This window comes from Podarcis melisellensis (assembly GCF_964234715.1).
Source record: "Podarcis melisellensis genome assembly, chromosome: 18".
Taxonomy (NCBI): Eukaryota; Metazoa; Chordata; class Lepidosauria; order Squamata; family Lacertidae; genus Podarcis; species Podarcis melisellensis.
The window spans coordinates 9510555-9527810 of record NC_138536.1 but is presented as its reverse complement, the minus strand read 5'-3'; the positions used below and the strand labels follow the sequence as shown (position 1 = coordinate 9527810).

General features: G+C 44.9%; 1 protein-coding gene across 1 annotated transcript in view; it reads right to left on the bottom strand.

Moving 5' to 3' along the window:
- Nucleotides 1-17256, bottom strand: part of LOC309361080 (scaffold attachment factor B1-like) — a 37945-nt gene that overhangs the window by 20420 nt on the left and 269 nt on the right. Inside the window, exons 2-10 of the mRNA XM_081896029.1 lie at nt 12836-12923; nt 12319-12383; nt 12011-12208; nt 11561-11623; nt 7234-7261; nt 5802-6321; nt 5271-5317; nt 1337-1437; nt 7-163 (exon numbers count right to left, since the gene is read on the bottom strand). Of these exons, the coding sequence (XP_081752155.1) occupies nt 7-163; nt 1337-1437; nt 5271-5317; nt 5802-6321; nt 7234-7261; nt 11561-11623; nt 12011-12208; nt 12319-12383; nt 12836-12923 (1267 nt within the window). The remainder of the gene's footprint in view (nt 1-6; nt 164-1336; nt 1438-5270; nt 5318-5801; nt 6322-7233; nt 7262-11560; nt 11624-12010; nt 12209-12318; nt 12384-12835; nt 12924-17256) is intronic.

Here is a 17256-nt window from a genome sequence, read left to right as displayed (position 1 = left end):
AACCACCACTTACTCTTTCAACAGATATTATTTTCCCATGTAATTCTGTTTTGTGGCAATTGGCAATGCATTTTGTCACTTCTTCAGCTGTGGACATTGTCACAAAGCCGTAGCAGCGCGCTCCTGGACTCCGAGCGTTAGTCACCACTTTTGCACCAACCACCTTGAAGAAAGGAAGGACATATATTTAGAATAAACTTAGCCACAGCTTGGTGTCAAGTGACCAGTTCTCTTTGCAGAAAGAAAAGCCAGTTGGGTTACTTGGTACATACACAAAAGGAAAGTGGGGGGTTGCCAAAGACTCAAAAGCAAACAGCCTGTAATAGGACATTGTGACTTATTCCGTTCTGTCGTATGCAGTAGCATAACTCACAGGCATAACTCTGTTCACTTGCAAGCAGCAATTTTCTACAGCCTTCATTGTAATAGTAAATGCAAGTGGGGAGTGCTGAATGGAGCTCAGTGGGGCTCGGAGAAACAGAGATATCAGCACGATCTGGAGTTGGCCGAAGCAAACACATATTTTAAAAAGAAAACTCTAAGAGGGACACCCCCCCCCACACAAAAACCAACCCAATGAGGACTTCATGCTAAGTAGCCAGAATCCCCTATAGTGCTGAACGAAGAGCTACCACAAAATCCTAAAACCACTGGGAAAGGGATCTGGACTAGACAAATTTTAAGACACATGGTACAGCTTCGTTAAGTTTTCTTCTGATGAAGAAAACAATTACAGGTCACAGGCTGGCCACCTGGCTAACCACTGTGGGACAAAAACTGTACTTTCGGAATCATCTAATAAAATTTATATTCATTGCTGGGCCTGTTGATATTGCTATGCTTCATGAAATGTCCTTCTATATTACTGCCTTTCCTTTACATTTTTATAACAAATTCAATGTTTTTTAAAAAAAATCTTTTAAAAGTAGCCAGAAACTCCAAATGCCAGAAAACAAAAATAGGAAAATGGAAGTCGAATGTATATTAATAATAATATATTATTTATACCCCGCCGATCTGGCTGGGCTTTCCCCAGCCACTCTGGGCGGCTTCCAAAAAATATTAAAATACTGTAATACATCAAACATTAAAAGCTTCCCTAAACAGGGCTGCCTTCAGATGTCTTCTAAAAGTCTGGTAGGCATTGTTCTCTTTGACATCTGGTGGGAGGGTGTTCCACAGGGAGGGCGCCACTACCGAGAAGGCCCTCTGCCTGGCAGGAACCCTGAACAAGGTCACTCTTGTTAAGGGTTAATGATACTCTGCACCATTTTATTACAGGCCCTCAACTTGTCTCTCCATCACAAGGCTTCAACAATAATCAATGCAGCCTTACTTTCCCATATTTGCTAAAGAGGTTCTTCAAGTCTGTTGCTCGGGTGGTGGAAGCGAGGCCGCTCACCCAGAAGTTCCGACCAGTTGTGGTAGCGCTGCGGCCTACGTGGAAACAGGAAGGTGTTTCTAGCATATTTAGCACGACAAGGCAGCCCACCCCCACCTCTGGAAGGGGAAATGCAGCCCTAGGAAATCTAACCTGGAGAAAAGGCACATTAAGACCCCAACATCCCAAAATTTGGTAGTAATCCCAGAAGAACCGCCTTCACCGGTGCACATCCCCACTTGTCAGATACTCACTGCAAACACTTGACAGTCTCGTTTATACACGCTAGTGGGGACTGACCATGGGTTTCTGGACATTTACAAAATGTGCCTGGGGTTGCCGACACTCAACATGCATTCGTGGAAACGTGGAAACTCTTTGTTTGGTGGGAAATAGAGTGGTGCCTCGCAAGACGAAATTAATTCGTTCCGCAAGTTTTTTCTTCTTGCGAGTTTTTCGTCTTGCGAAGCAAGGTTTCCCATAGGAATGCATTGAAAATCAATCAATGCGTTCCTATGGAGACCGTCAGGGGACAGAGGGGAAGCGCCGCGCGCCTTCCCCTCTGTCCCCAGACCTGTTTAAAGCAAGGGGCGGCGGGGAGAAGATTGCTTCTCCCCGTTGCCAGCCCCGCAATCTCCGGGCGCGCGCCTTCCCCTCTGTCCCCGGACCTGTTTTAAAGCAAGGGAAGGGGCAGCGGGGAGAATCGCTTCTCCCTGTTGCTGCCCCTTGGTTCGAAAGAGGTCCGGGGACAGTGGGGAAGACGCGATGCGCTTCCCCGCTATCCCCGGAGCTTGCGGGGCAAGCTTCGTTTTGCGAAGCAAGCCCACAGGGAAATGCGTCTTGCGAAGCGGCTAAGAAAACGAAAAACTCCTTCGTCTAGCAAGTTTTTCGTCTTCCGAGGCGTTCGTCTTGCGGGGTACCACTGGGCCCATTCCACGTGTCCAGTTTCTCACTTTGTTATTCCTGGGGTTCACTGTTTTTGCAGGGGGGGGGAGATTGCTGGTGGGGGAGTAGAGCTGCTAAGAGGAATTCTGGAGGAAGCCTAGAGCAGAATTTCAAAAACCTGAGTCTCTGGATCTCTCTCTCTCACACACACACACACACACTCACAGAGCGTCCAAATCAGGCTCTTCCCCATTAGAGGGAGGCATAGCTACATTGTCACTTCCACGAGGAAGAAGTGGCTCGACTGATGTGGCCAAAAGTCATTTTGTACTTCGCCCCTAGAATGAGTTCCCAGACTTGATGAGTCCATTTTCTTTCTTTCTAAGAGTTTTCATTAAAGGATTTTCTTGTGTTTCAATTGTACATGTGCTGTCTCCATTTCAGAATTTTCTCTACAGGTCATTTACATTTGATGCAAGGTGTTAATGTAGTATACAGTATAAGGTCGGGGGAGAAGAAAGGTGGGGAGAGTAGTGGGACGTGTGGTGGTAAACTTGCATTCTTTTATTAAGTGTATGTGTGAGGTTTATGTGTCAGCATCACTTGGGTAGATTCTCTTTCCATTCATTAGTTTTCACTGGCAGTGAGAGAGGTCGGGAGGGGGAGGCTAGGGTTGCCTTCAGTTGACTGCAGCTGAAAGGGAAGGGGTTTGTTAGGTCAAGTCATCCATATCAATTCGTATGCTTTTGGTGGGTTCTTGTTGTTGGGCTGTGTGCATAATAAAGAGGACCCACACCGGGTCGAAGGCATCTCCTTTTGTCCCCGTGTTAGTTTCAATCTGTTGCTTAGCTTTCCTAGTAAGGCTGTTTCCCATACGATTTGGTACCAGTGGTCCACGTTCACTCCTGGCAGGTCTCTCCAGTGTCTGGCTATGATGTTCCTGGCTGCTGAGAGTAGGTGGGTTATAAGCTCTTTGATAAGTGTGTGAGCGTTACTGTCTTGGAAAATATTCAACAGGGCCTATTCTGAGATGGCTTCTTCTAAGGGCAATCTATTATTACTATTATCATCATCTTTTAAATAAAGGTACCCCTGCCCGTACGGGCCAGTCGTGTCCGACTCTAGGGTTGTGCACCCATCTCACTTAAGAGGCCGGGGGCCAGCGCTGTCCAGAGACACTTCCGGGTCACGTGGCCAGTGTGACAAAGCTGCTCTGGCGAGCCAGCACCAGCGCAGCACACGGAAACGCCGTTTATCTTCCCGCTATAAAGCGCTACCTATCTACTTGCCCTTAGGGGTGCTTTCGAACTGCTAGGTGGGCAGGAGCTGGGACCGAAAGACGGGAGCTCACCCTGCCGCGGGGATTCGAACCGCCGACCATGCGATCGGCAAGCCCTAGGCGCTGAGGTTTTACCCACAGCGCCACCCGCGTCCCTTCTTTTACATACAGTGAGTTAAAAAAAAAGTGAGTTAAAATACAGTGAGTTAAAAAAAGAGTTAATAGTTTCCCCAAGTTAATGAGAAATCCTGTAACATAAGGCACAGCACAACTACTCTCAAGAGAAAACATCTAGTTACAGATAGGTAGCCGTGTTGGTCTGCCATAGTCAAAACAAAAAAAATTTCCTTCCAGTAGCACCTTAAAGACCAACTAAGTTAGTTCTTGGTATGAGCTTTTTTGAGAAAACATCTAGAGAGGCAAAACAACTGGCAGGATCAGAAAATTCCCCCAGGGGACCCCACGCTTCCAGCTGATGCCTTTTTGGGGGCCAGTTTCTCAACAGGTGATACACCTGAAGCCCCCATATACCCCAGCCACACTGGGTGGACACAGCTCCTTTTTAGCAAGGCCTGGCATAGGAAGTTGGTCCAATTAGCTCAGGGTTGCCTACACTGACTGGCAACAGCCTTCCAGGGCTCTAGACCAGGAGTTTATCCCAGCCCCAACTGGAGATGTCATGAATTCCGTTGGGGCTTTCTGCATTCAAAAGAGGTGCTCTGTCACTGAGCTTTGGCCCTTAACCTTCCTCTTTCATGACAGGGAAAACAGCAACTAAACTCTGTGAGTTATGGCCAGGGGCTCTGGGAATGGCTCCCTTCTAGGCATATTAGTATTATGGGAAGGCAGCCAGGTAAATTAGATATTTCAGAGTGCAACAGTAGCTAGGACGAGAGGCATCTGGTCCCAAGGTTGCATTTCAGTTTCGTGATGGCCTTTGACGACTGAAAATAAACAATTATCATCTGGTATTGGGCGACCGGTAGAAGCTTGCGCCATCTTTCGTTGCTGTTGCAGTCATACTCAGGAGTAGAATCACAGAATTTTTGTGGCATTGGATTATCCTTTGTGTCCCTTCCAAGTCCAATGCAGGAATCACAGCTAAAGAATCCCTGTCAGATGGCCATCCAATCTCTCCTTGAAAACATCCAGTAAAGGGGAGTTCTGTTCCACTGACACGCAGCTATTACTGTTAGAAAGGTCTTCCCAACGTTTAGCCAGAATATTCTTTCATATGAATCCATTGCTCCCAGTCCTATCCCCTCTGGAGCAGAAAACAAGCTTGTTCCATCTTCCAAGTGACAGCCCTTCAGATATCTGAAGATGGCTTTTCTATCAACTCTCTATTCCCCCCCACCAGGCTAAACATATCCAACTCCTTCAACTGTTCCTCATAAGGCTTGGTTTCCAGACCCTTGATCATTCTGATAATCCTCCTCTGCACACATTCCAATATTCTATGTAAGGGGTTCCCAGAATCGGACCAAGAACCCAAGGTGGGAGTCTAGCCAAGGCAAAATAGAGCAGTACTATGACGCTAGATGTCTGATGATGCAGCCCAGAATTGCATTAACTTTTTTTTTTTTTTTGGCTATTGCATGACTCATGTTAAGCACGCCAAGAAAGACGAAGTCGTGTCCGTTATTCTAAATAAATAAATCAAATAGCATCAAAGGAAGGCTGAGTTCTGCCTATGCACAGGCACCAATTTTTAAAAACATATACCTTTCTCCTCTTTGGAAGCTGGCTTTTCATCTTTGATCTCCTCAGAACTAAAGGAGAAAGAAGGAGAAAAAGAAAAGAAAAACCAATCAGGAAAGAAAATAAGGCAAATTAATATAATAGATATATATATAGTACACTAGAACTCAATACCTACCAGAATTAGTTGTATAAAAAAGAAAATAAAAATAAGAAAAGCCAACAATGGAAAACATCTTGCTAAGATAGGTACGGGAAGTAAACCTTAAAGACAGAACATCTTACAGACAATTAAAGGCAAAGATTTAAGAAAACAACCTCTGAAGGTTGTAAAAAAGAAATCAAACCTTTCTGGGTTGTTGTTTTTTTAAATTGTACATGGGGAAGGGGGAAAACAAAACCTAAAAGATGGCTTTTATAATAGGGTAACAGAATTTCAGTACGCTTGCAGGCCAATATGAAGAAAAACAGTGACCCTGATCTCTTACAGACCAACGAGATTTTTTTAAAAAAAGAAAAAGAGAGCATCTGGTCTAAAACGGAGAAAAAACAAACCTCGTGTTCTGATCACCACCCTCTTGGGCAGAGGACTCTTCCTCACAATTAGCCTTGGCTTCCATCTTCTCGGCATCTTGGCTAACCACCTGGAAACCTGCGTCCTTCTCCGCAGTTTCCTCACTACTGGCTTCCAGAGTTTGGGCTGCTTTGCTACTCTCACCACTTCCTTCTCCTCCTCCTCCTCCTCCACCACACCTGCTCTCTACTGCTAAAGAGTCAGAGTCCAGGTTAGCTTCCTCTACTGTCTCTTCACTCGGCTCCCCTTTCGCTACCACTAAGTGCTTCGCTTCATCCTCCTCGCTCTTGGCCGCAGCCTGGCCTGACTGGCTGTCCGTATCTAAAAGCTCTTCGTCCGACTGAGCGACGGCAGTGGCAAGTGCGTCTTCCTCTTCCTGGGCTTCCTGTTTGACCAGCAACGAGATATTCTCTTCCTGTGCCTGCTCTGCTTCAGGAGCTTCTTCTTTAAGGGGCTCAGATTTACAAGTGTCACCCAAAATGTCGAGCATTTTCTCATTTTCTATGGATTTAACAGGAATAGAATGGCACAAGGTTTAATCACCAGGGAAACACAGCAAAGACAAATGCGGAACGGGCATGGCTGCCAGACTTAACACTGAGAGAACGGCTAAGGCTACACAGAGACTGGAAAACCCCTTGGGTATACCACATTCAAATGCCTAACGCTAACTAGACATGGTTCATTATAGCAAGATCATAAGTTATGAAGAAGAAAACGACCCTATTAGTTTAATGAAAACCTTCTGGCTCGTCCTTGACAAGTCTTCAAGAGGTTTGTTCTTCCCAAATTCCAAGAGGCTTAAATAGAAATGAATCAAAGAACACAAAATTCCATTTCAAATTCTGAATTGCTTTCTCTCTTTTTGTTTAAGGCAGGGCGGTCCAATATGTCAACTGGAACATCTTCTGATGGTGTGAACATGTGAAAGTCCAAGAAAGGAAACAGTATTATGGAATTTCCAAGTAGAACCTCTTGTCTTCCTTCTTCTGTTACGCCGTAACTCACTTAAAAACACTGTATTTCCCCTATGATAACTTTTAAACTGCCTTCACTATTCTCCCCGATCACACAATCATATATTACAATCTGTGCTATAGGTAGAAATCTTTTGTTTTCATATGCGATGCTAACATTTCTTCTAGTGCATTTGTGAAGCTAAATAGAGATTATTATTATTTTTCTCTTTTAAAAAAAGAACATTTCAGGTCTAGAGGAAGCAACTGCGAAACGAAAGGCGTTACTTCTCAGAGCTAGCAATAAGGGTTACCGTAGGTTTAAAATCTTTATGAACTTTGGAATGACGCGGATTGTTGACTACTCAGTAATGTAAGGAGTCTAGTTAGTGAAAGTCCTGGGCCTTTTCTCCACCTCATTTTAAAAATCAGCTAGAAGAAATTAATCGAAAGGTACCTGGCTCTGAACGTTGCTCTCCCAAGTCCTGAAAGAAGAAAAGGTTGTGTGTTAAATGGTGCAAAAAAAAGAAAAGGTCTGAAGTAGTTCATACAGTAAGCCCACAACCTATGCACATTTAACTTGTGCACACTCAGTATTATAAACTTGGCAAAAAAATAAAAAATAAAATAAAGAGGATGGGGGGGAAATGACTTCAGCAATCCCACCTGCCATTGCACCTAATGTGTTTTCACTATAATTTTTTTTGCTTCAGGGCCAATCCCCAGAATGCAACCCCCCTGTAGGATGAGGGCTTCCTGTGCTGCGTTAAAGTGCAATAGTATGCTTTCCCATCGAACGTGCTGAGAAATAGATTCTCCAATGGACAGATATCGCTCTTATGTGATTGTAATTGTGGGGCACCGGAATCGTTGCATCACATAATTCTTGACTGTGCTTTTCACTTATCGGCCAGGAGCAAGTTTCTTGCTCAATATCTTAAGGGAATTGCCGATGATACGACTGAAGCCAAACTGAAATATCTATTAAATGATGATGACCCCCTAAGATCACTCATGGTTGCCAGATTCTTGATCAGCGTCCTATCCCTAAAGAAGAGAAACGGACTCCTGTGTGGCTCGGATAATCCCTTTAAACCATGATCTATATTTTAGGATGTAATTAGGTGATATCACCATTGATGTCTTCTATTAATTTATGAGCAGAGGGCGATGTTTATGCTACAAATTTGTTGTAATGTATGATGTTGGTCTTTTGTTTTTGTTTTGCTTTGGTTCTTGTCTGTTTTTTTGTAAGTTTTGGCGGTTTTAAATTTGGAGGTTCAAGTACATTATGGTGGTATGGGAAACTGTCGTGTGACGGGCCAATGGCCCTAATAAAGATCAATCAATCAATAGTATGCATTAATATGTAGAGTTCTGCACCAAAGAGACGGTTGAATCCAAGCAAGGCGATCCCCTATTGCAGGGAACTTGTATCCCTCCAGATGCTGTTGAACTTCCAACTATAGTTGTGCCTTGGATCCCAAACGCCTTGGTACTCAGATGTTTTGGCTCCCGAACGCCGCAAACCTGGAAGTGAGTGTTTCGGTTTGCAACCGTTCTTTGGAATCGAACATCCGATGGGCTTCCGATTGGCTGCAGGAGCTTCCTGCAGCCAATCAGAAGCCGTGCTTTGGTTTCTGAACGTTTTGGAAGTCGAACGGTACGACTGTACCAACAGCCCCAGGCAGCAGAGGAATGATGGCTAAAAGGACAAATATTGGGGTCTGCTACTTAAAGCATTTTCCACCTTCGCTACAGTCTAGCCCTGCAGATCTTTGATCGGTCACAAAACAAGAGACTTCAGTCAAGCAAAGAAGCAAATCAGCAGCCAGTAGGCATGATAGTTTATTTCATGGGTAGGTAAACTAAGGCCCGGGGGCCGTATCCGGCCAAATCACCTTTCTAAATCCGGCCTGCAGACGGTCTGGGAATCAGTGTGTTTTTACATGAGTAGAATGTGCCCTTTTATTTAAAATGCATCTCTGGGTTATTGGTGGGGCATATGAATTTGTTCATCCCCCCCAAAAAAAATAATAGTCCGGCCCCCCACGAAGTCTGAGGGTCAGTGGACTGCCCACCTACTGAAAAAGTTTGCAGACCCCTGGTTTATTTGTTGCAGCAAAGGAAGAAGCCCAGCACAAAGGTTACATGAGTCTTTAAAGGTTTCCCCAGTTTCCCGCATTACATTTTTCAGTGTCTTAAAAACAGCCACAAAGTTAGACACCTTACTTTACAGAGTATAAACACGAATGGCCTCAAGCCCAAGAAGCTTCCAACATAAATTTTAGCTCTAGAAAAATAACAGAGGGAGAGGCAAATAAGGGTAGAATGTGTAATTATTTCAGGCTTAGGAGATGGAAACTAGAGTGTGTGTCAAAGATTGTGGATAGGATTTAGGCCCATAACTATTGTCCCAATACAGGAAGCAAATTCAATGCAGTAATTTATTTCAGCTGTGAAATAAATTTATAATTTCCAAAGAGCCTACGATTTCTGCAAAGCTGGTTATAATTGCTCAGAATCATAGAATTACAGTACAGTGGGACCTTGGGTTACATTAGCTTTAGGTTACATACGCTTCAGGTTACAGACTCCGCTAACCCAGAAATAGTACCTCGGGTTAAGAACTTTGCTTCAGGATGAGAACAGAAATTGTGCTCCGGCAGCGTGGCAGCAGCAGGAGGCCCCATTAGCTAAAGTGGTGCTTCAGGTTAAGAACACTTTCAGGTTAAGAACGGGCCTCTGGAACGAATTAAGTACTTAACCCGAGGTACCACTGTATAGAGTTGGAAGGGACCCGAGGGTCATCTAGCCCAACCCCCTGTAACGCAGGAATCCCAACTAAAGGATCCATGGCAGACGGCCATCCAACCTCTGCTTAAAAACCTCCAAGGAAGGAGAAGCCCCCACCTCTTCTGGGAGTCTGTTCCACTGTCTAACAGCTCTTACTGTCACAAAGTACTTCCTGATATTTAGTCGGAATCTTCCTTTTTGTAACTTAGTTTGGGTCGTTTCCATCTTCCACGGGACAGCCCTTTAGATATTTGAAAATGGCTATCAGTCTCCTCTTAAGGCTAAATACACCAACTCCCCGAACTGTTCTGTTCCTCATCTTGGTCACCCTCCTCTGCACATGTTCTAGCTTGTGGATATCCTTAAATTGTAGTGCCCAGAACGGAACACAGGATTCTAGGTGTGGGCTGACCAAGGTAGAATGAAGCGGGATTATTACCATATTTTTCGCCCCATAGGACGTCCCTAGGGAGCTTCCCCCGACCCCAGCCCCGAGAACAGCCTGCTATCCACAAGCCTAGGGAGCCCGGCGGGAAGTCGCGCCGGTCTCCCCAGGCTTGCGGAGAGCTGCGCAAAGCCCGGGCGCGCCCCAGGCTTCGGAATGCAGGCAGCTCTGCGCAACCCTTGGGAGACCGGTGCAACTTCGCGCCAAGCGCCCTAGGGTTGCGCAGAGCTGCCTGAAGCCTGCATTCGCCCCATAGGACGCACACACATTTCCCCTTCATTTTTGGAGAGGAAAAAGTGTGTCCTATAGGGCGAAAAATACGGTACGTAAAACTATGTGGATGTTTCTAGGCCTTATGGATATGAATATACTATAACTTACATGAATTGTGTGGGGAAACCTCTGTTAAAAATCTCTGAATAAGATTTCCAGTAGTTAAGCAGCAATGGCTCTGAGGTCCTATTACTTTTTTTGGTTCCTCTCTACAATTACCATAGATAGGAAAAGTATGTGATATTTGCTGTGGCAAGTAAAATTATCCTTCTTGGCCATCAGCTTCCAGCTTTAAACAGGACAGAAAATAAATACTCAATTAAAAACACAGAGGGCTGAATCCAACTAGGTCCTATTCAGCATAGAATCGAGTTAGTCACATCCATTAATTTTATCATTTTATCAATTAATTTTACCAACTCCAAGCATGGCTTACACCAGATAACAAGTTTCTCTTGAATAATAATTTGGTTAATAGTAAATAATGTTGAATATAGGCAATGACCAATTTATGCATGTCTGATTGATGCAGAATTGTGCAGTGCCGAAATGCTTTACGTGGGCCTCGCCAAAGTGTGGGGCCCAGAACGTAAACCCCACGAATATGAGGATAAGCTTGTATATTTTAGCTCTACAGATAATCTCTAACCTGAATCGGTACCCCAGCCAGATTAATGGGGATAAGATACTTTTCTATATCAAGGAGAAGCCAATCTGATAGCTTTTAACATATGAATGTTTACAATTTTACCTGTTAGGCACAAGCAATTTTCACCTTGTGAAAATAGTCTGCTCTAGTTTATCTAGTCACTATCAGATCTTGCTTCAAACTATCAGTCACAAACATTTCATTATTGTCTGTTGGGTCAATATAGGGAAGCAGAAAGGAACAAGAATGGAAAAAGAAGCAAAGGCCAACATGCCAAGTTTGAAAGTTCCTATACTCTCATAGCTATTGTCACAAATGGTCACGGCTGCTAGTCACGTGCCTTAATTTCAACAGGTCTATTCTGAATTGACAAATGTTGGGTACAACGCATTGCCTTGATTTAAATCAGTCCCAGCACTGATGCACTGAGGTTACCATTCACACTAGGAAATGAGGAGCTCAGAAACCTTTTGATTCGGCTTGCATGGAAGCTAAATATTAGGTTAAGCCAACATCAAAACACAGTCTCTATTACAACAACTACAGCAAAGTAATTTGCTAGCTCAGGGCTCCAGAATATGATCAAGCTGACAGGTGTTGATCAAGAGACAGGTACATTACCTTCACTGCAGTTAAACCAGGTGAAGGAGCGTCAAGCAGATCATCAAGTTCTTCACCATTCTCCTAAGAGAAGAAAAAAAGTTATTCCTTGCAGACTAAAAATGCTACCGGCGCTTGAAGCGATGATATAGGAAGTCACACAAAGAGTTAACTGTTACCAGCCAGCGTTCCCTTCTGTACCGAACCACAAAATGTTTGCAAACATTCCAAATTCTGAAGTGAAGGTGTGGGCAACACAATGTTGTCACATAAGGACACAAAGTGAGGAAGAGGGACTACCTGTGACGGTTAAGAGGGCTGTGCGTGCTGTTTGAACCAAACACACCCACACACTCCAAGGGAAGAATAGTGATTAGACTGGGGTGTGCAGGGCTGAATTTTCCACACAATTCACCAGCACAAATCTTGGGTTTGCACCACAAGAGGAGATGCCACCAAACAATTACTGACCTCGCTTTCCATTAGCTGTTCAGGAAGTTCTTTCATTTCCGCATCAATGTTATCTTTGTCAGAGTCGAGAAGGTTCTCAGAGCTATAGTCATCTCCACAATCAACAGCACTGGTGTTATCTATTTCGGCTTCGTCTAAAATGCTAATATCCATCACATCCATATCCTGGATGTTATCTGAACTTGCTTCAATATCCTCCTGTAAAGGGGGTGGGGTGGGGGGGTTAAATAAAAAAGGAAACTGCAATGCCTGTAGCTTGAAAACAGAGCTTGTAAGGAACACTAAATCACTTTCCTCCTTCCCCTTACCTGTTCATCTCTCGAGTTTTCCTCCAACCCGTTATCTTCTCCACCTTCTTCCTCTGGCTTACGCCCTAAAAACCAGCAAACAGATTGGAGGCTCATCAGGTGTTTTCCAGGCACTATGCAAAGTTTTATATATATATGTGTGTGCGTGTGTGTGTATATATGTGTGTATATATATATATATATATATATATATATATATATATATGAATGAATGACACACACACACACGGCCCTGCCCTCAAGTCTTACAATCTAATAGACACCGAATAAAGAGAGAGAGATATGAGTTGAGGGAAGTGGAAAACATTTAAATCTAGGTGCCCAAACTTATACATGCTACCCATTTTGCAAATAACTAAATAAAATATTCGTATAGCTGACCCAGAAAATCTAAACTAGCACAAAATCTGCACACGCTAACGAGCTGGTCTAGAAAGAGAACAGCTGTTCACAAGGTAAAAAAGCAAATTCAATCTGCAAGAGGGCCAAGTGCCAGAACATCCATGCCATTCCATACCTTTCACTGTTCTTTTGGGAGTTCTCTTGCCGGGGCTCTCTGCCACCACAGGAATTTCATCAGGATTTCCCCCTTCTTCCTCAATGGTCTATTAGGAAGAAAAGATTGTGTGCATTTCAGAAACAGCAAATGTCTTATTTTATATTACTTGCACATTTTGTAGGATTCTCTGCAAGGAAGCTCAGCACCGCCAAGTCTGCCCTGCATTCAAAAAAGGCAGTATTCATTCTGTCTTCGTGATGTACACCTTTCACTGCATCCCTAAATTTCACCACTCTTACTCAGGACAATTAACCACTTCCTACCCCCACAGCAAGGGACGCGGGTGGCACTGTGGGTTAAACCACAGAGCCTAGGACCTGCGACGGGGTGAGCTCCCGTTGCTCGGTCCCTGCTCCTGCCAACCTAGCAGTTCGAAAGCACGTCAAAGTGCAAGTAGATAAATAGGTACCACTCCAGAGGGAAGGTAAATGGTGTTTCCGTGCGCTGCTCTGATTCGCCAGAAGCGGCTTAGTCATGCTGGCCACATGACCCGGAAGCTGTACGCCGGCTCCCTCGGCCAGTAAAGTGAGATGAGCGCCACAACCCCAGAGTCGGTCACGACTGGACCTAATGGTCAGGGGTCCCCCACAGCACCTTCTGTATTTTCCATTTTAACATGCTCTTTTTCTTCCTCCTCCCATCATCTGGCCTTCCTCAAAGCGCATTCCTACTTGCCACCCCACTTCTCCCACTCCCTATTTCTCTCTTCTCGCCCCTGCCACAAACAGATCCCAAACACATCCCCCCTGTCCATCACTGCCTTCTTCCCTTTGAAACCGCCTCTTAATCCCCTCCTCTCTTTCCCCCCTCCCAAATTCTTTTTTCTTCCTCCCTCTCCCCCCTGGAGTAACCCCAATCCCCCTTTCATTTCAGTTATTATTGTGATTTCAGTTATTTCAGTACAGTGTCGTCCAATCCCAACTTCAAGTGCCTTCTTCCCATAGAAAATCCCCTCTTCGTTACTTTCTCCTTCCTTGTGATTCCACCCACTCTATGATCTCATTCTCTCATCATCTACCCCACAGCAACCCCAGCGCCCCTCATCTCATTTACCTCTGGGTCATCTTATCTGTCTTTTAAAAGGAGCCTTCTCCACCCCAGCCAGTCCCATCACCAGCACCTTGCTCCCTTTAATTCTACCCAATTCCTTATCATCTCATTGACTTCACCATCATTCAACCTACTTCTCTCTCCCCCCCCACCTGCCTATTTTCCCTTTCTGTCTTGTCATTTGACCCTCAATCCCCTCCCCAGTTCTCTCCCATCCTTCACATGACTGTATTGCGGGTATTGTTTTCGTTTGTTACTGTGGTGTGAACTTTTGTGTTTTTATATTGTAAGTCGCCTTGTGATCCTTGGATGACAAGCAGCATAGGATCACCATCATCTGATCCCATCTGTAGGAGCCCCCCGCCCCACAACTGACAAACCCCAACACCACCTCCTTCTCCCTCCTTTTAATTCCACCCCTCAATCCCATCTTCTTCCCCCTACAGAAACCAAAATCCTTTCTTACTTAATTTGCTGGTTTTGACCTTTAAAGCCCTTGACGGCCTAGGACCCTCGTACCTATGGGACCTATGGGAACACTCTGTCTCATGAGACCAGGGCCCTGCAGGATCTGATTTCTTTTCGCAGGGCCTGTAAGACAGAGTTGTTCTGCCTGGCCTTTGGCTTGGAATCAACTTGATCCCCTCCTCTCCCCCCCTCGTTTTCCTTTTCTCCTTCTGTGATGGAACTCCTATCTGGGGACTTCCCTGGCTTTTTTTTTTGGCCCACGTAAGACCAGTCTGGATAGTTGGCCTTGGTGAAGATTTGACGTTTTTATCCCCAAAAAGTTTTTGATTTGAGTTTCTACTGAAATGAGGCTGCATCTTAATGTTGTATTTTAATCTTGTTTTTAAGTTGTATTTTAATCAATTGTTTTTATACCTGGTGTTAGCTGCCCTGAGCCCGGTCTTGGCTGGGTAGGGTGGGGTATAAATAATTATTTCACTGTTATCAATCTTTAGCCCCACCTTCTTTCCTTTGATTCCACTCAATCCCTGCTGCCCTGAAAGAACCCCAATCACATATTTACTTCTGAATCATCCAATCACCTATTTAGAAGTCTACTTCCGGCTCCCCCTTGCAGGAAACCAAAGCCATAACTCTCCCTCTTTTTTTATTCCTTTTCTTGTTCCCATTATCCTACCCGAAACCCCAATACTCCCTCATCTCATTTGCCATAATCCAACCCCAGATTTAGGACCCCCCTCAAAAGTCTATCACCTTCATTCTACTGTAAGATTCCATTCCTGAATCCCATCCTGCCGCCTGCAGCAACCCCAAACCTGCCTCATTTACTTTAGGGTCATCTGGTTTTCTATAAAAAGGAGACTCCGTTCTGCACCCCCCCCCCAAATCGCATCACCATCTTCTCCATCCTCACCATAATCCAAACCCTGTCATCATTATTATTATCATCATCACCACCCCCTTCCTGGAAAAATCCATCTCATTTACGTTACCATCATGTAATGCTGCACCAGGTTTAGAAGCCTCCTTCTCCCCACATCCAGCCAGTAAATCCCATCATCATAATCTCACCCACTTAATTCCACCCCCAACCCATCATCTTATTTACTTCAGGGGTCACTATGGATGTGAAGGTCCGGAATAACAACAACACAGTATGAATATCATTTAATTTTTACTCCTCCCCGAGGAGCCCAGGGTGGCAAGCGAGATATATGATTAAAAAACAAAAGCAAATAGGTGGGGGAGGGGGATAAACAGCCCCCCTCCCCACATATCATTTGCTTATGGGGCACTGGGGATGTGAGCACCTGGGAAAACAGTAATATTAAGTGTTTACAATTAACATTTACACCCCGCCCCCAGGGAGGCACACAAGGTACATAACTGAAAAAGAAAAACAAAGCAAATATCAGAGAGGGGGGACACCCACCAAGCTCTCATTTGCTTAAGGGGAACTAGGGATGTGGGCACCAGGAAAAACCAGTAAATACAGTGTTAGCATTTATATTTACAGGGAGGTTTCTAAATGTCTGAGGGTTTTTTCTGTGTTTTCCTATTTCGTTGTAAGTGGCCTGGAGTGGTGGCTGGGACAACCCATATGGACGGCATATAAATAATAAAATTACTACTATAATTATTGGAGCCCAAGGCGTCAAAAGAGATATACGGTTTTTAAAACTTAAAAACAGAATTAATCCCCACCCCCCAAAACCCCCGCGTCTTCACGTCACTACGGACCCCGAAGCAATGATGATGATGTGCGGGTGTGAAAACAAAAAAATAGGGGGGGTCCTCCCCCCTCCCCCAATTTACTTCAGAGTCAAGGAAAACAAGTTCACATCTGTAGCCTTTTCCCCAAGGTGGAAAAAGCAAAAACAGCTGCGCCATTAGAAAAACAAGAAGAATCAGGGTGGGGGGGAGGGGGGTGAAGGGAAAAATAAAAGGAAAAACCCTCCCCCCCAACACCCTTTTCCCCAGAAGCAAATGCGGGTGATGGTGGGGAGACACAGTAAAATGGGGGGAGCAAGAAAATGGACCCCCCCACCGCTCTTCAATGTTTATAATTTATTTTATTTATTGAATTTATATGTGGGGGTGGGGAGACACACAGTCAAGTGGGGGAGGGGGATTCCCCCCCACCTTCCATGTTTCCGTTTATATATTATTGAATTTATATGCGCGTGAGGGGGGGGGAGACACACAGGAATACGGGGGAGGGGCAAGAAACTGGACTCCCCCCCCTTTCCACGTTCCCGTTTATATTTTTATTTATTGAGTTTATATACGAGGAGAAAAATAGGAAAATGGAGGGGCAAGAACCTGGATTCCCCCCCTTCCATGTTTCCGTTTATATTGTATTTATTCGGTGAATTTATATGCGGGGGGGGGGACACACAGGAATACGGGGGAAGGGCAAGAACCTGGACTCCCCCCTCCCTTCCATGTTTCCGTTTATATTTTATTTATTCGGCGAATTTATATGCTTCCGTTTATTTTTATGTTTACGCTTATATATTATTGAATTTATATGCGGGGTGGGGGGGGGGGAGAGAGAGACACAGGAATACGGGGGAGGGGCAAGAACCTGGACCCCCCCCTTCTATATTTTATTCATTTCTTGGATTTATACACCGCCCTATATACACAGAGTATTATCGTCGGGGGGGGGGGCTTCCTCTCTCCGTTTTTCAGAAGCAAACGGGGGGGGGGGAAACCACACACGACGAGAAACCGCGGGTGGGGATGGTGGTTTGTGCTCCCCCCCCTTCCATAACCTCCATGTTTTCGACCCCCCCCCAACCAGGCCTTCACGAGACGAGGGAGAAAAAGAGCCTCGGCCCCCCCCCCCGCCTCACAAC